Below are 27,890 nucleotides of genomic sequence, written 5' to 3' on the forward strand. Positions count from 1 at the left end.
CCAAATAGGCAAGAGAAACTTCTAATCAGTTTAACTAGCTGTACCCGCTGACCAGACTCTAGATGACCCAAAACGCGTTCCAGTTTATCTAAAGCTTCCTTATTTCTTAGCCGACCAGAAAACATAACCTCATCCGGCCCTGTTAGATCCTCCACCTCTAACACAACTGAGGACGATGGCATAGCCAAACAGACAGGACGAGCTTCAGACAACTCCACCTCCCCCTCACTCCCAAATGATGCACGGGAGACATAAGGCTTCAAAAGATTAACATGACAGAGCCTGGCCTTGGTCCTACGAGCGGGAGTAGAAATTAAATAGTTCTGATCAGACAGCTTCTTCAGCACCGAAAATGGTCCCGAAAATCTTGCTTGCCACGGAGAGGTAACTATGGGCAACAGAGCCAAAACCTGGTCACCTGGGAGAAACTCTCTACGCTCAGTTCGACAATCATAACGTTCCTTCATTTTAGCTTGTGCCCTTGCTAAATTCTTCTTGGCCACCTCCTGAGACATATAGAGCCTATACCTGAACCCATTCACAAAGTCCAGTAGGTTACTTGGAGGCTGAGCCTCCTTCCAGTTGTCCTGCAACAGAGCCAGAGGACCCCGCACTTTATGACCAAAGATCAGATCATTAGGGCTAAATCCTGTACTTTCTTGGATTACCTCTCTAGCAGCCAGCAACATCCACGGTAAAGCCTCTTCCCAATCACCCTGCATCTGAACACATAATGAGCGCAGCATGGACTTAAGTGTTTGGTGAAACCTCTCCAAAACACCCTGGCTTTGAGCATGATAGGCAGACGCCAAATTATGAACTATATTCAACTGTTCTAGTACTTGAGCAAACAATTTTGAACAAAAATTTGACCCTTGATCTGACTGAATGACCCGTGGAACTCCAAAAATAGAAATAAATTGGGACAATGCGCGAACCACCGACTTAGACGTTATACTACGCAGTGGGTAGGCTGCAGGATACCTAGTACTTTGACACATCACTGTCAACAAATATCTGGAACCTGACTTTGACGGAGGCAATGGACCAACACAGTCAATAATTAGATGCTCAAATGGTTGACTTATAGCTGGTATTGGACACAGTGGAACGGCCTTCAAAACCTGGTTAGGCTTACTTGTCAATTGACAGGTGTGACACGACTTACTGTACGCCGCCACATCCCTTTTCAAACGAGGCCAAAAAAAATACAGCAGAACTCGGTCACACGTCTTCCTGACCCCCATATGTCCAGACTGGTCATGAGAAATCTGCAACACAATATTCCTATACTTTAAAGGAACAACCACCTGATAAATCGGATCACCAATAAACCCCTCAAACTGAGGCGTCCATTTTCTCATCAAGACATTATTGTGCAAAAAATAACAACACGACCGATTTCTGACCTCTTCAGGGGAACAAACCCCACCCATACAAGACTTCAAAGTGCTGTCAACTTTCTGCTCATGCATCAGCTCATCATGAGAAACAGACCAGGGGACCACAGGTAAACGTAGGCGAGGACTGGAGGCCACACTTTCAGAGTGATCACCATCCACACGCTTTGAACGAGTTACTGCACAGGCCCTGAACACATCAGGGAAGTGTACCTCACTCTCATCAGGCTTACTGCACACCAGAGGAGTCACCGTCACTCTGGCAGGCGGAGATACATCAGCCCATACTTTATCACCGGCTATGTCGTTACCCAGGATCATAGCAACGCCATCCATCGGCAACGCTGGGCGCACGCCAACGGACACCTCCCCCTGGAAAAGATCACAGTGCAGCATCATTTTGTGTTGTGGTACATTCAAAACCTTTAAACCCATTCCCACTACAGGAACGCTTGAGCCCAAAAAGGTGTCATTTGAAAATGGCAAAGTTGCAGCTGCAATAAATGAGTCAAACGCACCAGTGTCACGTAAGATCTTTATGCGCACCTGCTCTTTGCTTCCCACTAACGAAACAACACCTTCTGTAATGAAAGGCAAGTAAGATTTCAACTCTGAATTGCCTTCTCCAGTGATTCCCGCTAATTCCTGGTCCGTAGCAGACGCAGCACACATCACCGGATTAGCCCTAGAAAACGCTTGTTTTGGACGAGACTTCAGAGCATAACAATCATTTTTCCAATGACCTCGCTTGTGACAGTAATTACAGACTTTTTCTGAATCCCCTGAAACACGACTACTTTTATCTTCACACTGCCTACTTGCTCTTGCTTCATAAGGGCCAGCACCATTTCTTGAAGTCTGAATTAGGAAATAATCGTCAGCCAGCGCAGCAGCTTCACCAACAGACTTGACCCCACGCTCACTAATATAAGTGGCAACGCCTTCCGACACAGAGTTTTTAAACTGCTCCAAAATGACTAATTCACGGAGGTTTTCAAAGGAGGCAACCCCAGCCGCTGAGCACCAACAGTCAAAATGTCTAGCCAAATCACGCATAAACTCTAAATGTGACTTATCGCCACGTCTCCCACCTCGAAAACGCAGTCGGTACGCCTCTGGCACAAGTTCATAAGCTTTTAGAACAGCTGTTTTCACCACAGAGTATTTACCACAATCAGTGCTGCTTAAAGCTGAAAATGCCTGTTGTGCTTTTCCTGTTAACACACACTGCAACATTAACATACGCGTAGAATCAGCCCAACCTCGAACCTCTGCCAGACGCTCAAACAAGGAAAAAAATGTCTCTGGGTTCTCCTCATTAAACCTGGGAACTAATCTCAAATCACTCAAGTCATCTTGCTTCATGCTCACCATCGCGGGTCGGTCAGCCCGGAGTGCCTCGCCCTCCAGCTTACCTTCTCTGATCAGCGCCAGTCTTTGTCTCTCCACATCTAACTTCTCCCGCTCCAAATCCTGCCTCATTCTTTCCATCGCCTGCTCTTTCTCCTGTTCAGCTTTAATACGTAACAAAAGCAACTCTTTCTGCTGCTCAAACGATAAACCAACTGGGCTTCCTCTTCCCGACAGAGATGATTCACCCAAAGTGTCAACCTTACCTGGCATCAAAACCCCATTTTCCAACAATTTCGCTTTCAAATTACCTTTAACAAAGTCCTTTGTCTTTCGGCTATCCCCAATATCAACCTTAAAATACTCAGCAATCCTGATCAATTGTTTCTTAGTACAAATATCTAATCCACATTCCTGTGGCGATTCAATAAAATCTTCCACCACTTCATCCATGGCTAACAAATTCACCAATAGAGACGAAGCTTAAGTGACAAATTTATCAGTACACAAAGGCTTTCAGTTTCAACCACAGCCCCAAGGACGGCGTTTCCCCGCTAACTACCTATCCCAAACGCTAACTTACTGTACCCTAGTCTTCGTGAGGCGTAGCGGTGGGTTTTTATGCATTTACAACCCGATGGTCCGGTAAAGGCGACCAGCAAACTGGCAACCCCCCTGAAACCACGGACATGCTCCCGAGCCGATGTCGGGAAAGGGAAAATGGGAAGCTCTACCCGCCGTACCTCCACACTAAAACAATAACGCAGCTAACCCCCTATTGGGACACGCTGCTAGGCCTACAAGGAAAAACGCCAGCCCACAACTTAAGTGCACTTTAACAAACTGTCACTTACCTTCACACGTCTCCAAAAACAGCCCCCCACGGCCAAAACACACGCCCAATCCTTCCCACTCGAGTACGCCAGCACACAAATTACAACTAATCAAACTCAGGCACGTCTCCCAGAGCGCAACAATTAATCATATAAGGGCAACGGCGTCACGGGATTTCCCCTCAACCGCCAATCAACACGCACGGAAAAAGTCACCATTCAAGTTCTCATATGCCCCTCAAGCGCTCATATACAAATTACTAAATCCAAACACAACGCTCACTAAACAAAACCAAATGACTAGCATAAATCACGCGCATCCCGGACGAGCCCCCAACTTGTTACGGCTGACTCAAGGCCGCAACAAAAGAGGGGAGACCATGCCACGAGCAACGGTGCCAAACATAAGTTTATTGTGCCTCAAACACAACTTTAAACAACAAAACCAACGATGAGGTGTGAACGGCAGTATCAGTGGTGTAAAGCAAGTGTAGGGATGTGTGGTATGTGTGGGAGCAAGTGTTGGTTGTAAAAATAAAAGACATAACCGCAAATAAACTTAAATGTGCATCTGTCACGTCCTTGGAGCCCCAAGCGAGGTATGGAGCCGGACGGGCCAACCGAGCGGCATCTGATCCTCCCGTCGCCAGACCAGCGCAGGAAGAACCCCTCATGCAGCAGAGAACCTCCCATTTAACCCCCATCGTCCCAGGTGTCCGCAATTAGGCCTGAAACGAGAGGAGGGGCAGGAGAACGACCAGAAACAGGCCAAGGGCCGTAACAGTGTTGCATGTTTATAGGTTGCACGGGTGATTAGATGTACTGGGAGATTCGCTGCCTCCACACAGGCGCTCGCCCTACCCTCACCGTGAATAGGGACCCGGGCAAGTACACAGATTGTTCCGTGACAAACTGTCAGCCAAATTAGAATAGTTGAATGTACTTATACATTATTGTTTTGCACCACAATATGATCTCCGTTCCTTGAGTAAACCGACCAGTCCAGCTCGAGGACTTCCCCCTCTTATGATAAAGAAAAGACCCTGGTGTTATTCCAGTAGTTAGAAGTAAAACAGCCCCCCCCCCCCCCTACTTGGTGTCACACACGGAAACACGACAAATCTTTCCAGCCATCTACTAAGGCGCCATGGGATTAAACAGCGCCGACAGTCACCTGCAGGCACCTCTAGCAGCGTTACCGCTGCAGCAGCAGCAGAAGGTAACTCCAGCTCTGCAGACACCTCAGGCCTCACCAGCACGAAACTCAACATCACAGTAACAATTGCCAAGTTTATCTGTAGAGACATGCGACCCAACAATGTGGTTGAAAATCCGGGGTTCTGTGAATTGATCCAAACATTGTGTAGTAATGTTTACATTGAAAATGGTTGCACTTTATTCAAATAAAAGGTTAATACATTTGCCATTGAATTGTTGTTTGCTTGTTTATAATATCGCACCATATTAGCAAAGAAAGCAAAGAAAATAGCAAAGAAGGAGTTCGATTTTGATGATCTGTTTGAGGATCTGAATTTAGGTGACATGCTAAACCCCCTTGATATAATAACCGCCCTCTTTCTGTGTTCTGATGGTTTTGTACGACAGGAAATGGCACTTAAAATGTCCATGTGTCAGTTTTCTGTGCCTCTGCTGCTTCCTAATTGTGACACAAAGCAGTGTACACTCATGCTTTGGGCCATGAGAGACATCGTCAAAAAGTACAGACCTCAGTCCCTTACAGAATCCAAAGGCTTTAATGAAGAAAGAATTGTTCTCTCTAAACTTCCAATGATATCTTTTGTGAGACTGGGTGAATGTTCCTTGTCAAAGTCCGAGATCCTCAATAAGCTTCTGAGTAATTCTCAGCAGTACCATGACACCTTTGTTCATCATGACATGGAGTGTGGTGACAGTCCAAGGAGAATATCCAATGGACTGGTTGAAATCACTTGGTACCTTCCTTGTGGGAACAAAAACATGGATAGCTTTAGTGAGCCGGTAGCTGTAGCTAACCTTCGTGGGGACATTGATTCATTTGAAACACAATTTTCATTTTTGTGTGAGGCATCTGCTTGGGTTTTTGTCTTCTTTGACACTTTGGATTTTAAGTGTGAGCTGCTTACCAACCAACGGCACAAAGCACATATCTTCTTGGTTGGGAACCATCAAAGCAAGCGCTCCAGTATAGACGCTCTAAAAAAGGTAGCGACCAAGTTGGGCTTGACCAACAGCAACATAATATTGAAGACTAAACAAATGAATGATGCAGACTTTGTCAAAAAATTGCGGCAGACAGTCAGCAATGTTGTTGAGAACACAAAGGTGAAGATGGGAATCGAGGAAATGGCTGACATTGCTCATGAACTGGGAATCTTGGTTGATGAAGATTCTCCTGAGTGCCAGACTGCCAAGAAAAATGCAGATGCCATCACTTCTGAAATTCAAGATATCCTTGAATACAAAGAAGCCCAGCTGCCCTTGCAAGGTCAAATCTGGAAGGAACTGACCCGCTTAGAGAAGGAAGAATGTTGGCTTCGAAATGTTGGTTCTGAAAAAATAGAAGACTATAAAAGCAATCTTCAGGAAGAGAAAAGCAAACTTCGGGAAAAACAGAACTCTTATGACATGTCAAATGCAATGACATGTTTCATCCAGGCAATATCAAACCCAGGGACAGAGAAGATCTACTTCCTGAAATGGATGCGAATAAACCTTGATAACGTGTCCCAAAAGATACTGTCTGATCTCAGAGAGCAGTACAAAGAAACATGCAAAAATTCAGAGGATAAAGAAGAAATCAAAGAAATTGACAGACCACTTTCCAAAAGCTCATTGGAGATTGAACACTTCTTCTGCGAAATGGGTCAGATCTATGAAGCTTCACTTTCCCTTCATGAAAGGCATCCATCACGTCAACAATTACAGCATCTGCCAAAACTCTGCGCACAATTGTTACTTGATGGATTTCCCCTTGAGCTGGTAGATGGAGATGCATCCAACATACCTCTCAGATGGGTTAGTGACGTTCTTTCTCAGCTCAATGACTTGATATCAGCAAAGAGCAAGATACTAGTGGTCACAGTTCTTGGAGTTCAGAGCACAGGGAAGTCGACTCTCCTCAGCACCATGTTTGGAGTGCAGTTTTCAGTCAGCAGCGGTCGATGCACTCGAGGTGCTTTTATCTTGCTCATCAGAATCAAGGAAGTTGTTAAAAAAGTTCTCAACTGTGATTATTTGGTGATTATTGACACTGAGGGTTTAAAGTCACCAGAGCTTGCACAGCTGGACAACAGCCATGAGCACGACAATGAGCTTGCAACCCTTGTTGTGGGACTGAGTGATATCACCATCATCAATATTGCAATGGAGAATTCAACAGAAATGAAAGACATCCTACAAATAGTTGTGCATGCTTTCCTCAGGATGACAGAAGTGGGGAAAAAAGCCCAAATGTCAGTTTGTTTACCAGAACGTCTCAGACGTTTCAGCCCCTGAGAAGAACCTACGAGACAGGAAACTGCTTCTGCAACAGTTAAACGAGATGACCCAGGCAGCAGCCAAAATGGAAAAGAAAGAAGAGAGCAAGAGCTTCACTGGTGTGATGGAGTACAGCCCAGACACTGGGAACTGGTACATTCCTGGACTCTGGAATGGAAACCCACCAATGGCACCAGTCAATGCAGGGTACAGCGAAGCTGTGTACGAGCTGAAGAAGAACATATTCCAAATTTTGGGAAGATGTCAAACAACTGCCAATGATGTATTGGAGTTTACAAAATGGATAGAAAGTCTTTGGAATGCGGTGAAGCACAAAAACTTCATCTTCAGCTCCAGAAACAGCCTTGTGGCTGATGCATACATGAGGCTGTGCACAGAGTTCAACAAATGGGATTGGGAAATGAGAAAGTTCATGTACACGTGGGTTCTGAATGCCGAAACAAAGATTAAGAACTTTGGTACAGTTGCTGAGAAATCTGAGATATCTGAAATGTCAGACTTTCTCACACAGTTGAAAAGTCAAGCTCGCACAGAGCTGTCTGAATGGGAGACAAAGCTTCTTGACAGTCTGGCAAAGTACTTCAAGCAAACAGAGGGTCATGTCTATCTGGTGGAAGGATACAGAGAGAACTTTGCAAGCAGTGCGAAGAGTCTTCGACGAGAACTGGAGAACTCTGTGTTTAATCAGCTCACAGCAGCAGCTGACATCAGGCAGGGGATGACGGAACTTGATAAAATCAAGGAGAACCACACAAAACAATTAGAAGAGAGAGTGTGTGCATTGATTGAAGAGTGTCGGAAGAATAAAGTCCAAATGACAGAAAAGGGCTGGATGAAGAATTTGACAACATGTGGACTAAAACATTGAAGGAACTCTCCTTTTCAAGAATGGAGGTCAAGGACATTTACACCAGTGTGTCCTACCACCTGAGACAAAATGTAAAGCACAAGGGAAGTCACGCATGCGAACTGTTAAACAAAAAAGAGCTGCAAGATTGTGGATTTGAACCCTTTAACGTAGTAGCTGATGGATTCTTTAAGAAAGTGATTGGATGGTTTTCCAGTCACCCAAAGGCTGTCCAACAAGTTGCAGACAGCATCATTTCAAGTTGCACACAGTTTATAACTGGAAAAAAGCAAAGTAAAAACAATTATCATGACACTTACATCCAGGAGATTTTGAATTTGATTGATGAGAGGCTGCAAAACCATCAGGATGTTATGACAGACATCGGGTTTGAAGTTTCTCTCAAACAGCACATCTGTGGAATCGCAGCAAGACAGTTTCAAGAAATGCATCAAGACTTCATCAATGTGAACGATCCCCACAGATGCCTAAAGCAAAACAAGGAAAAGTTCCGCACAGATTTTAAAGATGTGTTCAATGAACGAGACCAGTGCCACAAAAAGGCAGAAGAATTCATGAATAACTGCTTGAGTCCTGCAGTCGAAGGCCTCGTCAACCTTTCCTTGGGTCCTGATATTATTGGCGAAATGCTGACAGACCACAAGTTCAGCACCCGAATGTTCTTCCAGTCTTCAGTTTTATTGGATTTGTTATCAAAGGATGTCTTTGAGAACTATCTGAGCTACATTCGGTCTCATGAAGAGTACATTAAGAAATGGATACTGGACCAAATGGTGGAGCACTTCTCAAACAGCTCTGCGATGTCGGAGTTTGAGGATCGACATCTCCTGTCAAGTATCAAGAGCATAAATGAAGCAGTCAACAAAGCTAAAACCAAGAAGAGTGGAAACCTGAGGTCATTCGTTCAAAATGTCTGTCAGGAACTTGGTCATAAACTGGCCATTTCCCAAAACGCTCTTGCTTCCTTCATGGTCCTGAACAATGCCGACCAGGAACAGTTTGCTCACTGGCTGACTGGCTGTGTGAAGGACATGAAACAGTTCCTTGAAGAGAAGTTTAAAAAAACAGACATTCTAACAAAACTACAACGATTAAATGTGAATCCTCAGAACGAGCTTTGCGCCAAAATGATTGGATGTGGTAAACAGTGTCCATTCTGTGCAGCGCCTTGTGAGGCAACTCCGAGCACTGGACCTCAATACATCGGCCGCAGGCTCTGGGTACATTCAGGTGGACTCTGACAGAAAAGCTTGTCACTGACGTATGCTCTTCATCTGTGATCAGTGATGCAAGTTTTCGCTGCTCTGCCACAAAGAATGAATGGCACCCCTACAAGCGTTACACAGAGATTTACCCAGACTGGAGAATCGCTCCAGATTTCAGGCTTCAGACTACTGGAAATATGTAGTGGCAAAGTTCAACAAGCAGTTTGCCAAAGAATTCAATGCAAAGCCTGCAGATGTTCCTTCAAGATGGCAACTGATCACACGTAAGGAAGCAGAAGCAAGCGTCAAAGTCTCCTTCAACATCAAGTGAGAGACGACATGCTTTCTGGTTACAGAGGCACACATCCTCATAAATATTGAACATCCTCACATGGATATTTAGATCTTATTAAATTTGAGAGCTGAAGATATAGTAAGTACACATGTTTTAGATGTTTTCTATTTTAATGAGAAAAACTCAAAATACACATATATTGATCCAATGTATACGTAAAGGGCACAAGCTAGAATATACTAAATGTCTTGTGTTCAATTAGAATCTGAAATCTGTTTTTCACTGTGTCCATCAGTGAAAAGATGGACACAGCGAATCAAATGCCTTATCTTTTATAAATTTTTAGTTTCTATGACATCCCAATCTCAAATAAAATTTATTTAACTTTTTTTTTCTCAAATAGTAATTAGACATTCGAGGGTTGCAGAACAATTGTTTCAATCAAGTTGTATGTGATGTGTATTTCAGTTTTACTCTGGATAAGAATCTCAATATAAAAAAGTAAACATCGTTTGACGGTTAATTGAGATGTAGATTGTTTTGCATCCTTAAATATATATTAAAAGATCTGTATATTAAAGATCTATATATTAAAATATATTTATCCTTGTCTAAATTTCAAAATGTGAGTTTTCTTTTTATTTAACAATATAATCTTATTTTAACTCCACTAAATTTGTCTGCGTTTCATTTCAATTAGTATTACTTCGAAAGTTTTTATTTTTCAGGAGAATAGAAATAGGACAATATAGATATAAATAAATATTCTAGATGGGGTTTTGTTTACAATTATACACGACAAAAATGTAAATATATGCTGGAATTATTCTTAAGAATCGGATTACACATATTCATGATTACGAAAATATATAGAACTTATTTTTGTCTTCTGTTAAAATGTGTACTTACCTTTGTTCACTGTATCAATAAAGAAACAAAATTGGCAAAATGGCTATGAATGTCTTTAATGTTTCCCAGATCGAAATCACAGCATACAGTGTATAATAACCTCTAAAGTAAACAGAAATATCATCACCGCATTTATTTATATAGTTTAACTATACCTTTTTTTTAATAATCTTTTTTTAAATTCCATTATCTAACATTTTTCTTCATCTCGGGTTTTGGGTATCTGAATTCCACAAAGAATGTAAACACAAGACAACAGGTGCAACCTGATGCAATCGAAAGCAAGCTGGAGATTTATGTGAGTGAGTGAGTGTGTGAGTGTCACTGCACCATATGCGCTGTGTGCACCACGGGCTGACCACAGATCTCATAATATCTCAGTGATAATGAAGCCATTTTTTGGTTTGCTTGGCGGACTGTAGTTTTTGGGCACCAAACCAAAATCCAGCGGCAACACTGAACCACAGCTACTCACTTCATGACACAGACGAGGCGAAGTGTGTGTCCACGTACATCCAGTCTGATCCACTGTTGGACACACGCTCACACTCTAAAAGCGCACAGGACTTTTTGCAGATACATTTTATCCATCTCAACTGCTGCGAGCATGAAGCTCTCCACTTCTCCTTCACATCACTAAGTTCAACACCACCTCCTTCACCACAATGCCACACAGTGTGTGGAGGCAAAAAGTCCTGTGTGTTTTAATTTCTCTCTGAGGCATCGTATGGTGTAAAAGTCCGGACCAGGAATCACAGCCCGAGCCCCCACACCAAGGGAAGAGAAGTTGTTAGAACTAAAATCCATAAACTCTTTCAATTGGAAACGAGCAAAAGTTAACTTCAGCGTCTTATGCTCTCTGCCGAGTGAGGGCTGCAGTGATGATGCATTCATGTCACAGTGTTTCTCCTGGTAAGGAATCATGGTGCTACAGGATGCCCTGGTAATTGTGGACAATGTGAGACAAAGGGGAAGAAAATGTATTTAGGATGTTATTAATGGAAAGCATTTTTTTTTACCTCAACCTTGCAGCCATTTTCTGTTGTTGCCAACTGCACCTGTTGTCTTTTGTTGTCACAAAATAGGCATTTCATTCATTCACAAAAAAAGAAAGAAAAAAAACAAGAAACTTAATATTTACAAATATTTGTCTGTTTGATTCTTACACTTAAAAATTTACATTTTTGATCCTCTTCCAGATGTTGCGTGTCTCTCTCTGTCCAGCCACCCAGTTTGGTATTTCTCTTCACACATTCAGTCTCCACAGTGTGGGCAGTCTGCAGTGGAGCAGCCGTAATGTCTCCCTCCAGTGTTAGCTTATAAAATAGACAGGGTAAAAGAACAGACCGAACTAAATACCTTGTTTGAGTTTTCTCCTCTGGTGGTTTCATTGTTGCTGTGCTGTGTTGAGGTTTACCTCACAACCCCTCACTGCCTCCTCATCCACAGGAGCGAGTACAAAAGTGTTCACGTGTGTGTATCGGACATGTTTGATCCTCCGTAGGGCAGATAGGTAGGTTTCCTCCTGGCAGACATTGTGGGTAGAAAGATGACCGTGCCTTTGAATGTTCGCATTTTCCTTTTCGATTTCTACATTTAAGGCAGAGTCTTTTTCCAGTCACCTACCAAAGTCTCTTTTCCACAGCGCGCACCTTTCCTTGCCCTGCTGTCCATCGTCGGTTCCACTGCATTTATTCACCCCCAGATTGTGCACATTTCCCTTTCAGAGGGCTAACAAAATCGCTGACAGGAGCCGCCAGGTGCATTTCTCTCTCTTCTGTACCTCCCCACCCTCCCTGTTAGGCAGTTAGAAAATAGAAAACAAACAGGCTATATCTAGAGCACAAGCAAAGACAGCACCAGTGACTAATATCCCCCATACTGCACATAGGCTACCATGTCTTCCTGTGGGCTCAAACAACAGCTTTACCCATCATCCAATGTGTAAAATCCCTAGCAGAGAACCTCAGGGAGGTGGAGTGGGGCATCACTGAGCTAAAGGCCTGCACATTCTCCCCCAAAAAGGAAAACACCGAATCTGAAACAGCAGTTGTGGCTTTTACCCTTTTTGGGAGATCCAAGCCCTCTTTTTATCTTGCAGCTCCGCGCTGCAGCCCCCGAGCCCCACCGGTTTACCCTCAGTGTGCTTAGTTTTAACATACAACGGATGAGCTTCCAAAAAAAGTCACTAGCTTTGTGAACTTCCCCTTGAATGTGAGGACATCAGCACAGCTAAACTGAGGTCAGGTTGTCTAGAAGCGGACACATTGAGTCAGGGGTTCAGAGGTTTGGTGCTCACAGCAGTGATTTGATCTCTGCAATATGAGCGTTGCTCTCAAATAGAAAGGTAGAGTACTAACAGACCCAAGAAAAGAGAGGGAGTAAGTGAGGTTGATGGGGGGGCAGAGGGAGCTTGTTCCAGCGTCTTCACAAGGGGGGGGATCGTGAAAGCATATCTATCTCTTGGGTGACCAATTAGGGTCCATCTCTGAACCCACACACCCCCCCACACGCCCACAGGAGATGATGTACGTAAAAGGGCAAAGGCCGTCTGCCTTGTTTGTCACCCTTAATGAAATACAAAAATAATTCTGTTCAGTGCAGCTACAACACATTTTGTACTTCCGGCACCCTAAAAAGCAATCACCTCCGAACAGACAGGAAGGAAACGTAGCTACTGTAGGATGATGGGCCTGTGGCCGGCATGAAGCATCACCTGGTTGGAGAAAAAGCTCTAATTAACACCACGTAGGAGAGAATGAATGGAGGAGTATGTTCACAGTTGATCAACATCTTCTGTGATTTGTGGAGATGATCTTTTTAATAAATGGGTGTTGGAAGGTAGAGACGATTTTGTCTGTGATGTTCTTGTTCTGTGAGTTCTCGAAAATAAACCAAGATATCCAGAGCCAAAATGATATTAGATTTGGGAAGCGTGCATTGGCAGATACAGTGTCCTCGCCCCCCCCACCCACCCTCCCTTGTCATCATCTTGAAAAATAATTCATGCATAGATCCCCACTGAGAAAAACCCTTATATACTTTCTCCTTTGTACACATTTATATATAACTATATATATAATATCATTTCTCTATATCTATATTTTCAGCAAAAGATCTTTCCACAAAAGACAACAACTAAACAAATGCTTGAACAGAAAAACATGAAAGAAAGAAAAAGGAACACAATCGAGGGCCAGTTTGGCACTTTGTCATGAGAACACACATCATCTGTTAATTGACAGTAAATAGGAATACTCAAGGATTTTCTTTTGTTTTTTCTCCCTCGATGAAAAGCAAACACAGTAGTACATACTTGGCACCAAGAATGCTGGTAGAATGACAGTATCAGATATCGACGTTTTCCTAGCTAAATGATTACTAGTGGCCCCCTCCTACGGCTCGGTACCATGTGAGTTCCTGGAGCAAAGGAGCGCAGGGGAGAGGGAAAGAATCCCATGAATGAGAGGAACAAAGCAGGGATAAGACAAAGATGTAGAAAAGAGATCGCTAAATGCACGTAGCACGCCAGGGAGAGAAAAGAAGAAGAGGAAGAAAACCTTGAGGGCCAAAAGTCATTTGTCTCTTAGCGTAGTGTCAGGGGGCTTTAGTCTGGAAACGGCATACCTTAGAAAACCGTATCTTTGAACAATCTAAATCGCCCCTGAACGGATCATCTGCTGCCATGCAGTTCAGTTGCTTCTCCACACGACACCGGTGGAGCTGCTGAGTTTGACAGCACACAATGGAGGAGGTGTGTTGTTTGTGGAGAAAGTGAATACGAGAAGAGAACAAGGACCCACATCCAGGGGCCTCCCTTCTAGATCCCCAGCAGAGCCACTCTCCCCAGTCCAAAGGTGGCGCTGTGTCGTGCTAGTTCCTACTATACCCTGGTGGTGGAGTGGGGATGGGGCAGGGTGTTGTTGTGGCCGGTGGAGGGGAAGGTGTTGAAGGCATGAAGTGGCTGCATGCTGGTGATGGTACTGGGGATCATGGTGATGGTGTTGGGTGTCATTAGCGGCACGTCGTCGGGGGCCCGGCGCAGTGCCAGCGTGTAGTCGGGCGGGCAGGCGGGCCGTAGGATGTCGTGGGGCCGGAGGGGCTCCATGTCGTGGTGAGCGTCGTGCTCCGAGTGCTTCATCTGCAGGGACATGATCTCCTCCTCTTGGCTGTGAGCCAGGTCGTTGGCCGTCCCGCCGCGTTGAGGAGACAGCCGGTGGCGCCGCATCTCGTGCCGCTTGTCACGCTTGTAGTAAAGGGCAGCGAATGCCAGGATGTTGAGGAAGAGGAGCGACGCCCCCACGGCGACTGTCACGCTCAGCTCCGTGGAGTAATCCCGGGTGTCTCCGGGGAAGATTTCCGGTCGCGGACGCTCCGAACCGTCGAGGTCCGGATCAGAGGCGAAGGTGGGGTAAGGATGACGGGTTGGGCCGCGGCCCGATCTGGGGGTGACGTGGCCCGGGCCTGCTGGAGAGCGGGTCGTAGTGGGGAAGAGCTCCTCATGTAGACTATGGAGGTGGGGGACTAATTCCAGCCAAAAGGCCACCTTGTTAGCTCTGTAGTTGTCTCTGACGCGGGGTTTTAATCCAATGTGCAGGTACTGCTTGTCCTTCGAGTTGAACTTGGTCCAGATAACCTCTTCAAAGCGGTTGGGTTTGGTGTGAATGAACTTGGTGTCCTGAGGGACTGGCAGGTTGGGGTCCCTATTGTAGGACAGAGGGGACATCTCAGTCAAAGTTTTAATTGTCTGGCTAAACGGCGTCGCTATCTAAACATTAATTACATCTGTGTAGTTATGAACTTCTTTGGTTCACAAGATCAGAACAACCCTACTATTACTACTACTATCTAAGGCACTAGACCAGGAGTGGCCACACTTTCCCAGCTCTCAAGTTACTTTTCAACTGACCAAGTCATCCGGAAGTTGACCGAAACGGACGCTAGCTGCAGTCAGTTACATCGGAGAAAGCAAGACAGCAGCTCAAGACGCTTTTGCATCAGAAGTCAAAAACAGAGGCGCGACATACAGCAGAGAACTGTGCAGAGGAATCCTTCCACGTGTCAAACAGAAGGGCGGTGAGTGGCAAACATACTACTTAAAGCACCGCTATGCTAAGCTAGCTGCTAGGCTAAACTAGCTGGAAGAGTTGCTAGTTCAACATGTTCCACCTGGTGGAATTCTGCCTCCAAATGATCTCATGTGACTAGTTTTGTGTTTAAAATAACATAAACAGTTTATAAAACATATATTTAAGACACTGTTGTTTAAGTGATTACTCATTACTTGTAAGATTTAGTATATGGAAGAATAACAAACATTCATTAAAATCAACATTGTAACAACAAAATGAATTTATCGCCAATATCAAGTTAATGGATTTCAAAATGTGTTTATTATTATTTTTTTAATCATTAATTAATAATCTATTGACAAGCCTCGTCACAACCATTCCGGACAGTCTTGGTCATCACCTTACTCGATGAGTTGCACTGACTTGAATCAGCCAGGGTTGCTTTTGAATGAAATTAAATCTGTTAGTTCACAGGGATTGCTAGTTAGCATTAGCATTAGTTGTCCGTCGCCGCATGCGTGAGGTTATTTATTTTATTAATGGTAGGTGATCTACTGGCACTGCCTTTGACCTATCGGGCATTATTTAGTTTATCCCTGAGCCACACCACAGCTAAAACCAAACGTATCATGTCGTCGTGACAGGCGGCTTACCCAGTCTTGGCGAAGTTGGTCCAGTAAGTCATGACAACGGCGCTCAACATCACATCATTCTTGGAGAAGTTGCACGGGAACAGATCTGTAGCACCGATCATGGGAACGCCAAACACGTACGGTATCTCATCTCCGTGGGCGGCATCGGCCCACTCGGGGCGCGTCTCCGTCTGGCAGTGGTGGTAGAAGGTGTAGAAGTAAACCGGCGACTGAAACTCTGCGTGGAGTTTGGCCGTGGCCACAGCGGGCGCCACCCACTGGTGGTCCGTAAACAGGGCTAGGAGCGTCTTCCTCCGCATGTCGCCATTGTCCCTGTCCGCCCAGTCAGTGTACATGAATTTAATGGTCTCCCTCAGGATGTCTTTGCCTGAAGGATAAGACGCGGGAGAGGAAAAGGTAAAAACAAAGAGAAAGAAATGTACGTTAAGGTACGGAAGGAGAGACACATTTGAGAGATAACTGGTCAAGACCTGCGGAACAGGTGGTGGTGGAACAGGAATGACTGACATAGGGAGAAAAGAAAGGCGTTGGTTTATGGGGCGCCGTTTGTATGTTTGTCATGCTTTTTTTTTTCATATGATAATGCTAAATGTACCAAAACTGCACAGGATTTTAGAACTGCGACATCTTACAAGCGGCACCCAGTATTGGTTTGTATGTATGTGTGACAGATAAACAGATACAGCTGAGAGAGAATCTGAACGGACAGACTGAGCGACACAAAAGGGCAAAAGAGAGAAATACGCCCCGACGGAGTGGAGAATGAGTGACAGGCACTTGAGAGGAAGCGGGGATCGCATTATCCAAACGCGTCTGTATTTTGACTGCGACGTGCTGCGAGGGCTTTGCGGGCTGATCTGTTATGAACAACAGCGCTGTGATTGGGAGCCGGCTGCCTGGGGCTTGATGAGAGGCAGCGTTAGAGCCCACGGAGCCTCAAAGGCCAAAGCACAGACCCACCGTGGTGAAAGATAATCTCAAGGAGAGGCAATCTCTTTAGTGTGCTCGTCTTGGTTGATTCACTTGGGCTGAGCTCACATATTTGTTCTTTTCCAATTCTCGGTCCACATGATGTTACAAAAACTCGCGTATCCCCTGGGAGTGGAAGAATTTGACAAGTTGCTGTTGATGTATGTGAAGTCCAGAATACGCGATAACATCAAATGACCAAAAATATCTTTGTTTGTGTGCACATCTAGCTTAAGGATCGGGGAAAATATTTATCTTACGTCATGTGTTTAGGTCATTATTGTGCTGTGATAATGATTTAGGCTGTTTAATTCTCATTATGGTAATGTATCCTTTTAATTCAGCTTAATGTGTATTGACTCCAGGACGATTTACGCCACTGGGACTATTAATAAGCATAAAAAAACACTTCTGTCATCTGAGAGACGGTAGATGACATAATGTGGAGGACATTAAAGCCTGAAAGGGATTTAATGGTGGCAATCCTCACCCTCAGGGTAGCCATAGAGGTTGTCAACAAAGTTGGAGATGGTGTAGTCGAATGCGGCCGCTGAGATGCCGTCGTTGTCCTCGCTGTCGTCCACAAACTTCAGCCCCTCTCCTTGGTTCACTCCTATGAGGATGTCATAGTTCAGGAACTCCCCCTGGTGGCCAAATAGGGGAAGAACACGTTGAGTGCAGAATGTAGTGGGATAAGACGGAAATCTGCATCTTTCATGTATAGCAAATGTTGTGGGACCACCAATACAAGCTAGTACTTTTGCGATCTTTTCTTCACTCTGTGGGGGGATACGATGTGACTTTGTCATGCCGGGAACAGAGTATCAGCGTTTGATTGGACTGCTCACACACACACACGCTCAAACTGTGTGGCAAAGGGTTTGGATGTACAAGCTCAAAAGCAAAAGATGTTGTGAGCCGTGGTCCAGAATACACCACCGCGGAAATGTGTTTTACAATGTGAGTTCACAGCCGCTTTTAAATTTCTCCGTCTGAGATCCCAACTCAAAAAAAGGTGGAACGGTCACGCCTCCACAAACTCCAACAAGATGTTCATGTTCTCACTGTCTGGTTGTGATCTCAGTTCATCCTGCTTGCAAAACCCCCAAAAAACAAAATGTCTGGGCCACATCCGCAGAGATCCTGGTAACCTCACCTGCTGCATGAGGATCTCAGGGTCGTCAGGCACCACGTCTCCGTCCACCACGGGGCCGAAGGCGATGTGGTATCGCGCTGGCTGGATGTCCTGGTCCACCAGCTCCCTGAAGTTCTTGCGCCTCAGGCAGTCAACCAGGTCGGCCGTCTCTGTGTAGGTGCAGCCCACCTTGCGGGCCAGGATCTTTGTGTACTTGAGGGGCTGGTAGTTGACAGACCAGCTGGAGATGGCGGTTCCACTCTGGGCTATGGCCCTGTGGAACAGACCTGAGAGGACAGATGGGAAAAGATGGCGTATCAGTGTATGCATGCAACAAAATGCAACCATGTCGGCTGATTGTCTGGTGTCTACATTTCCCTATTTCTTGCTTTTTTGCAGGCAAGACGGCGCTCTGTGATGTTGTCATACTAAAGTTTTTAGATGGAGCCACATTCAGAGAGACTTCATGATGCAGAATTCACGTTCGCCTTTTCCAATTTTAGAATTAGAGCATGTTGTAGCGCCAACAAAAAAAGAAGCCGACGCAAGACCGGGAATAAGCTCATCTGAGTCGCCCACAGAGCCATTTCCCTCTTTTCTTGTGCTGGCTGTTTCTTCTGTCGGACTCTCTCTCTCTCTAGCTTGGTCCCTCAGTCTCCTCCGCGCTGCCGTTTGAAACACTCAAGTGGCTCGTTAGGAGGCCGCCTGCCTCACTCGTTTCCTCTCACTCTCCTTTTCCCTCTTTTCTCCTCTCGTCTCCCGGGCTGAACGATTGGTCAGTTAATTATTAAGCAGAGCCGCGGTGCCCCCTCTGCCTGGGAAATCAATAGTAGTAAAAAGTAGCTTGGAAACAGCTATACCTACGTTTCTGCACTGAGGGAGACGGGTGGGGGTGGCTGAGATGGAGGTATTGTTCCATTTGTTCCCAGTGTCTCTTGCCTTCCCTATGCTGTACATTTGGTGGCTTCCTTCTTCTGATGAGCCATGTCTGTTCTTTTACTCGGCCTCCTTGAACAATGCTATTACCCACCCTGCGGCCTCTTTAAACGCAGGACACCACGGATACCGTCGCCCCCTGTACGTTCCCCCGCCCTCCCTCAAATCCGTGTCACTAACGACCGCTCTCTCTCTCCATCCGGTCTGACACTCTCATCACGGCGTCCATCTCGCTCGGCTCTGCTGCCGGGCTGCATTTGCGACGCGGCGTTGTCGACATGATTGGTGTCCCTTTAAGGGCGGGGATGGCAGACTCCTTACCTGGTATCCCTGGTGGGGGAGGAGTGGGGAGAATGACAGACAGGCGGCGTCTTTAGGGCTGATGTTAGATGCTGACGAAGACGAGGATGGTGACGGCGACGATGGGGTGATGACAAAGCGGAGGCATGAGAATGGACTGGTGGCAGTGTGAGGGGGGTGGTTGTCAACAACAGGAGACAAGGGGTTAATACAGGCTTTCCCGGCCGTACAAACAAACAGGCATTGGTGGAATGGAAAGCGCCTGTGTGCAAAAAGTGGCCATTACTGCTTCAGTGTAACATTACAGAGAATACACTTCTTCCTTTACTTTAAGGGAGTCAGATGAGAAGGTTGACACCACACTCATGTCTAAACATGAAATACTGACCACTTTTACTATTAATGCACATCAAGTGGTTATAGGGTGACTCTTCTATAAGTATGCTTTTAAGTAACTATTGTCCTTCATTCATGATATCAAGTTGTCACTCAACACTTCTAACAACACATTTAAACTTCCTAATATAAGAATATTGGATAAGGTTTATTTCTTTATTCAAAAATTGAACTAATTCACAGTACTTCTTAAGAGTTAAACTTTTCAAACACTAAGCAGGTTTCTATTAGACCTTCTATCATCATGATCTAATTATATACCAATTGGGCTCATATATGGTTTTTACTGTTCAGTGGGTCACCTGCCAACACAGGAGAGAGGATGAGAATGCAGTGGTTAATATGAAGGGTTAGTACACGCCAGTGGTAATCCTACAGGTTGAGTTAGATGAACACAGACAGACGTTCACTCGATCTACCTCTCAAGGCACAGAATGAGTCAAAGTAAGATACCTGATACACACACACACACACACACACACACACACACACACAGACACACACGCAGATACAGTGGTTATTAAAACAGATGCGTGGTTGTGTGAACACACTCGCTCTAATCTCTCGCGTCCTCCTCACCCACCATCTCTTCCCTGTTTCTGTCCTTTGTGGTTTGTGTTGAACGTGTGAGACAGAAAGTGAACAGAGGGGAGAGATATTGGGGGAGACTCCTTGAGCGGTGAACAGAACAGAGAAGTTAGGACGGAGGAGGAGAGCTGCTCGATCAAAGGCGACGGGTGCGTGACCATTTGGCCGCTCGGATCTCGATTCAGATCAAAGCCGCTCGGGCCGCTTACTGCCGGCGGTTTGGTGTTAACACTTAGCCCCCGGGGAGGTGTTGTTGGTAATGGGGAGCATGGGGTCAGACGGATGGAGAGCCTCTGAGCTGCAGAGCGGTGGACCGTTAACAGAGCACTGTTGGACCTCCAGTGTTATTTACCTTCCACAGACGTCAACCACATAACCTGGAGCAAACCCAGACTGGCTCATGGGCCACATGGCCGCTTCAATTCTCCGGTTCAGAGGACAAGCAGCGTTTTCCTCTGAGGGATAGAGGTGTCAAGCCTACATCACAGGACTGAATGGTTCCTGCATCTCACTACATGCAGCAAATACAGGGACGGTCCCGTTTTTTTGGGGCTCTGTATTGAAAGCAAGTAAATGATGTGGTGACATACAAAGACAAACGGAAACAAATAAAAGTGAAATTACCCTCCGAGTGGTGCGAGAGGATGAGGAGGTTGACGCAGGACGCCCCAGCTCCGGAACCGAAGATGGTGATTCTATCCGGGTCGCCGCCAAAGTGGCCGATGTTCTCGTTGAGCCAGCGCAGCGCCTGAATCTGGTCCAGCAGGCCGTAGTTCCCCTTGGCGGACTGATCACCTGTGCTGAGAAAGCCTGGGTGTTCGTAGGGACAAAGTGGATGTAGGAGGAAGGTGAGGGAGGGTATTTAAGAGGGAAGAATGATAAGGACAGATGGGAAAAAAAACAAAGAAAGGAGGATATAGAAGAAGAGATGCAGGGATTGGAGGAGAAGAAAGAGAGACAAGCCGACGTTAGTATCTGTACATTTAGTATTCAGCACCTGTCTGGCAAATGTTCCCTTCTTCGGCCTGTAAAGCAGCTTCTGACTGGGAATCGCATGAGGACAAATATGTTAGAGTGTGTGTGTGTGTGTGTGTGTGTGTGTGTGTGTGTGTGTGTGTGTGTGTGTGTGCGCGCGCAACACCATGATTCATCAACAAGGACTGACACACGGAACACAGAGAAAGCAAAGGAAGTGAGACCAAATTGCTTTTTCAGCTCCTCTCCTAATGGCGTTAGCTCTGTCTAATGGCGTTAACAGAGGCTTTCACACAAAGACACCAACAGCAAAACCGCCCGTACTCCCATGAATGTAGGAGACCCTAATCAGAATCACATCCATAACTGGACTACCAGCGATGAGACATTGTACAATGTCTTCTTTACCCTTATCAATAGTGTTATGGCATGACATTTTAAAAATAATCAGAGAGGTTTTTACAGTAAAAAGCTTTGGGGACATTTTAACTTTTCAAAGTAGAACTAAAAAAAGATTGTATGTCATCCTTATTCTAGCAGTCTCTGTTTGGTATATTTACACCTCATTTCAGTTTATTTCTTAAGGATTTTTTTTAATCTTTGCCATGGATCCCTTGTAATGAAACTATAAAAATGTAAGAAATGAAAAAAATAAAAGAATAAAACATGTATATATTGATATGCATTTGAGATACGATTTACATGTCATGAACACACATACTTGCTGGGGGAGAGGGAAATAAAAGCATGCTAAGATCTAATGAACTAACACCGCGCTGGCTCTGGCCCCTTTATGGGATTTGCTGACAATTGGAACGGCTCAATAATGCAGATGCTTAATCTAGTTACGTAATGACGACTTCGACTTCACCACCTCTAAACATCTGTGCATGCATCACTGGAAGCACAGTCATGACTTATTCAATGCTTTGATCTTATTTAGTTTAGTCAATTTCCAGTGCTGCATTCATTGTGTTTACCAGTGGCACAAAATCCTTTTCGCAAAGGGAATTTCCCTCGTGGAATAGTAGCGTTCATCAAAGTCGCTCTGGAACCGCTGGTTCACCCGAGCGTTGTAATAATGGCTCACCTTTTCTGACATTTGCCTCTCATTATTACTGCTCAGTATCTTCGATTGTTCCACCGAAGACCTACATCTTTTCTGTTTAAATGCCCATTTACTGGCGGCCTCTCAGATCCTAATGCGACTCCTAATTAGAGCTTTAATAAAGGCGGATGGGCGGGAAAGGTCATCCGTTCAACCAGTACAGTGGAGGTTAAACACTTGTGTAGAGTCAAATGTTTGGATCCTTCCAAACATAGCTCTGTTGTCTTTTTCTTTTTTCTTTTATATCTTTTTATTCCATTTCTTTTATGGAATTAGGTTTATGACGCTGGTTAGAAAGTTGTTTCTGTCTGTGGGTTTTGGTTCAGGACATGGGAGTCAGGTATTCCTTTCAACACATGTATTGTGGTGTAGTGGCGGGTTGAAGGATACGAGCAGCAATCTATGTTTGAGTGGGAAATAATACAGCAAATTAAATGTGTATGCTGGAATGGTAACAATGTAAATCCGACCGGTGCTTTTTCAGTACACCTGATGATAAGCAGACAAACAAACAAACCAAGCTGGAAACATGACAATGGCAAAGGCCCAATCAATAGCAAGAATTACAATAGCAGGAACGGGATTGTTTAATCTGTAAATGAACTGCAGTGAGAAGCACAGCCTGGCTCGACCTCACCACCACTTCTAAACAAGGTGCTACCTTCTCGAATGGACGTGAACACAGTGTCACCTAGTGGCCAAATATGATACTGAACAATAGGATACATAATGGAAGATGTCTCTTCTTCCCCCAGAAGAAGTTTTCCTGACCACCCTTTTACACGAACATATTTATCCTGAATTCTCTATTTTATTTGATCATATTTTATCTTATGCTAAAGGCCTGTACTTAGCGAAGGTCATAATAGCACCATTAATATGATCATTTCTCTGATGAATATTCATCATCCCGAGTGATCCATAAAAACAAAAAAAGGTACCATTATTAAAATATCAGTAAGCACATCATGCATTTAATGGCTTTGTGCTGCTCTTTAAACGCCACAAACAAGCTGCATGTCTGAGTGCATTAATTAAGCCGTGCACAAACACGAGGCAAATAAGCTGCCTAATGCCCTGCTGTAATCGCTATGATATATTAAACATAACCAAATGTGCTTATGAGGTCATCAATTAGGCTGATTAATGCAAGATGAAGCTACTTCTATGTCAGAGCACTGCGGGAGCAGCGTCCAGATATCAACACGTGGGAACCTTTTCATCACTACTGGGCAAAGTCACATAGATTACCTATATGTTTTGCACTAGAAGTTACTGTTCTTACAAGCATGAAGTACAGAAGCGACCCAATCAGAGCCACGGAGAGAGCAGAGCCCCCCCTATCCCCCCCCACGTTGTCTCGTTACAGCTAAAGCCGCCGTCCTCCCTGTGCCTTCACGCCGTGTCTATCCTACTGAGTCAGCGTAGAGCAGCAGGCCACTTCACCCGTCCTCCTCTTCCTCTATAATCTGATAAAAGGCTTGAAAAACAAGAGGAGCTGGTTAGAGCGCCGCGATACCAGATGAAAGCCCGGCTCCACATGAATAGCCTTTAAAATGGCTGTGGTGAGGAACGGTGGTTGGGGGGGAGAGTAAAGGAGGAGGAGGGACGGATAGTGGGTGTTCTGTGAGTCCCGGATAGAGGCAGTGTTTCATCTGCCTCCAAGACACCAGGGGTTGGCTCGCACACACACACACGCGCACACACACACACACACACACACACACACACACACACACACACACACACACACACACACACACACTGATCAAAGACTGAGACTACAGAGAAGACTTCCTCCTTTTCTCTCCACCTCCCTCTTTCTCTTCCACACACACACACGCGCACACACAATATAGATGTGAGCGCACAAAGACGGGAATAATGCAAATACATCCCCTCATCCCCTCCGCTTCCATCACACATGTAAACAGGAAACCCATTCACACACACACACGGTCCCTGTGTATAATCACCCAGAGGCGCTCGCATGCCATTTTTTCCGTGCATTTTGACCGGCCATTTTTAAACGTCTATTCAACAGTCCCAGTGAAGCGGCAGTAACTCTTTTATTTGCCTTCAGAGAGCAATGCCATTATGCCTGTGGCACCAATCTCACACATTTCTTGCGTGCATTTCTGTGTGTGCGCAGAGATGCGCGTATCGGTGACTTGCAGCTATACGTGTGATTATGATTTGTGTGCGAACGGTGGGGCTGCTGGATGACAAACTGCTCCTTACACACTTTATCCCGTGTAATTTCATTGTTTGAGGTTGGCATGGGTGCAAGTGCTCTCTGCGGGAGTTTGTGTGTGTGTTCTTGGCAGCATAGCAATTATTGTCTTTCAAAGGGGAGTGTGTGTGTGTGTGTCGTCCAGGGACACAAACAGATGTGGGTGGCTTGGGGCATCTGAATAATGGATTGGACTCACACACTTTTCAAAGGACACAAAAACGCACACACACCTCAGATTGTGCCTGGTTCTTACCAAGCTGAAGAGAACCTGTTGGATAGACAGCATTTTCAAACGTGCAGCCTAAGAGTATCATTGTCAGGAGCCCAGCACACCTCTCCGTCCACAGATCAACCAAAACCCTTTGCCGGATCACGCCGGACGACGCAGGCGAGGCGAAGGGGGAACGTAAACACCAATCGGCCTCTCGAGTTGTTCAGAACTATTGCCTGGCCGTGGCAACCAAATTATCTGTGAAATGATACCGATTATGTGCCCTCACACTGGCCAGGACCTTTTTAAGTGTGTGGATATGTCTAATGATCTGTACCAAAAAACAAAAGCATTGTGGGACGTGAGCAATCAGCCGCCTGGAGGAGGAGACCGGGTGGGTGCCGACCGGCCTCACCTCACCCTCAGTAAAGATGGTGCCGCATCCTTCTAAATGCAGAAGATGTGGATAAAACCTAATCCAAGTTGCTTACCTGTGTATGAAGGAAATATTGGTTGCATGTAACTTTACTGTCTGTAGTTTTAACACATTGATGTTAGCCTGAGTAGCGTAGGAAGCTACCGCTAATGCTAACGCAACAATTCCTTCTGCTGCTTCCAATTTAAAGCATTCAACTAGCTAAAAACACAGAGTAGTCGCTATTGTGTTTGCAGAAAACGTTGTTTGTCAGGGTTAGGGTTTTATGTCGGACTGAAGAAGCTGCTCAAAGAGTCTTTGCTGTAAAAGTAGCAAAAGTAGTAGTTGATTTGGTGACAACCACCAGGTGTCACCAAATCAACAAGGAAAAGCAAATGAAGTCGTGAGCAATAGAAGAGTAAAAATGATGCTTTTCTGTCAGATTTCAACTTATGTTTCCTCTGTTTCTCTTTTACCGATTTTCCTTTTCATTGGACGGCCTTCGCTTGATCTCCTCCGTCCTCTGAGGCTCAGTCCTTCCATCTTCAAGGCTTTGTGTGTCTGGGGTTGTGTTATTAGCCTCTGAAGTCCTGTTCCTTGCGTCAGTGTGTTTGGTCGTTAGCGGCTGCACTGTCATCGCACTTTCTTTCAAGCCTCGCCACTCGCTCGCTCCTCCTTTGAAGAAGTCGAGGACACGCAAGTGAGTGTGTGTGTGTGTGTTTGCATTAATGGGTTTTGATGTTGTCTCGAGCTGTGTGTTGTCCTACTGTGTGCGCCGTGTTTGTGTGGTACAACGACACAGAGATCATCCAGAGAGAAAATGTGTGCGGACGCCGGTGAAAGAGAAACCGGGCCAGCTCCCAGCAGAGCGCGTGTGCCGACAAGTGATTCTCAGAACCTCAATCTGCACATCCACGTCCAAGTGTGTGTGTGTGTGTGTTTAGCACCGAGGAGTGTGACTTGTTTTTGTCACAGGCCGGTCCATGTGTGATGTGCATATTGTCAGGTGTGTGTGTGTGTGTGTTTGTGTGTCCAAAGGGACACAAAGAGGGTCCGGTTTCTTCTTCTCTTGTCCTTTAACTAGAGTCTTAACAGAGTGCCGCTGTGTGTCTCTAGATCAGGTTTTGTTGCCCTGTGAACACTTTTACAACCCCAAGGAGCAATAGCTCACCTGCTTGATCACACACTCATGGACCTTTTCACACGTGCGTGTGTGTGTGTGTGTGTGTGTGAGTGCGTTTGTGCGCGCCCAGAAACCCAAAGCCTTTATCTCCACTGTCTCATTACTTCGTTATTATTTCCCTCATCTTTTCCTTCCCTGCACCCCTGTTGATCCATCATCTGGCTCCCTCGGGTGTCGCCGTCCCCGGGGGCTTCTTTCCAGTCAGGGGGTAATGGCGGGTGAAATGGGGGTGCCACGGGCCAGATCGGACACAAAGCATGGCGTAATGTGTATGGCTGCGTGGATGGCATCTGTACAAAGCTACAGTAATTGTTTTTCAGTGGTCGCTGTGATGGACACCAGCTAAAGAGAGTCCTGTGATGCGCTTGGTAGAGTCATATAAGTCATATTGGCTGTATGTGTGCTTTTCTGAGACTCCTGGTGTGGTTTGACCTACCTTATACCAACATTAAAGTCCACATTCTAGGGTCTAAAACATGTCTGGTACCGAGCTTTGAGTTGTTCATTACTCTGCCACAAGCTGCTGGTTCTGACATCTTGCTCCTCTCCGATCATGTGATTCTTTATTGGCTTTTTCTATAGATTAAGCTGTAGTTGTATAAATCATGAAATAATAAAAGCTTGTTCAGAAGCGTTAGGGGACAACGTGTAACCTTTTATGTGGTCGTATGTGTCGGCTAACTATCTGTCCTCACATAATATACTCTACTATTCAGTTTATAATAAAAGTAAGGAGGACAAAGAAGTGTGTTTTTCTAGAGCAACATCGGTTTAGTCACATGACGGCGCTGAATGCAGAAAGAACGAGATAGAGATTTTGGAGCTCACTCCCTTTTCTTGGTCAACATAGCACACACCGAGGAGTTTATTGCTTTAATCTGATGCATTTTCCAATCAACACTCAAGTGGTCGTACCTGATCAGCTCGGATGACCACAAATAAGCTACATTGATGAGAGTTGTGAGTTGGTTCGCAGCACTGTCAGTCAATTAAGAGGAAACTACTCCTACGGAGTCCAGGTAAACTTGAATAAAAACTACGGATGTTTTCGGGGCGGGAATTAAAACATTATTGCTCATTACAGAACCACATTCGGACAATTATTCCCTATAACAAGCAAAGCTCCAAAAGACACTCGATCCCACATTTTTCCTTTCAACCAACTGAATATGATTTATTAGTCGATGCAAACAGATTTTAGACTTTCAATTTCAGGCCAACCTGAGATAACTATGACGACATCACTCGGGTTCAGCTTTCTCCTCCAGAGAAGCACAGTGTTCGCGTTCAACATAATGAGTAAACTGACATGCGTTGGTGAATTGTAGAAAACTTAAAAAACTTAAAGTGGTCCA

At 45.2% G+C, this 27,890-nt stretch overlaps 1 protein-coding gene and 1 pseudogene across 4 annotated transcripts in view; one reads left to right on the top strand and one right to left on the bottom strand.

Annotated features, from left to right (window-relative positions):
• Positions 1-5,110: 5,110 nt before the first annotated feature.
• On the top strand, positions 5,111-8,095 carry LOC144410422 (up-regulator of cell proliferation-like; annotated as a pseudogene).
• A 2,303-nt stretch (positions 8,096-10,398) lies between these two features.
• The window catches only part of nlgn2a (neuroligin 2a), a 147,392-nt gene continuing 129,900 nt past the window's right edge, over positions 10,399-27,890 (bottom strand). For 3 of the 4 annotated variants that reach the window (XM_040179584.2, XM_040179583.2, XM_040179581.2), the window contains 5 exons: positions 21,032-21,217; positions 18,209-18,474; positions 17,543-17,696; positions 16,084-16,450; positions 10,399-15,061 (listed from right to left, as the gene is read on the bottom strand). In XM_040179584.2, the coding sequence (XP_040035518.1) occupies positions 14,242-15,061; positions 16,084-16,450; positions 17,543-17,696; positions 18,209-18,474; positions 21,032-21,217 (1,793 nt within the window). In that variant the 3' untranslated portion in view covers positions 10,399-14,241. 4 annotated transcript variants of the gene reach the window in all.

The sequence above is a fragment of the Gasterosteus aculeatus genome, chromosome 7 (genome assembly GCF_964276395.1).
Source record: "Gasterosteus aculeatus chromosome 7, fGasAcu3.hap1.1, whole genome shotgun sequence".
In the NCBI taxonomy this organism is placed as follows: domain Eukaryota; kingdom Metazoa; phylum Chordata; class Actinopteri; order Perciformes; family Gasterosteidae; genus Gasterosteus; species Gasterosteus aculeatus.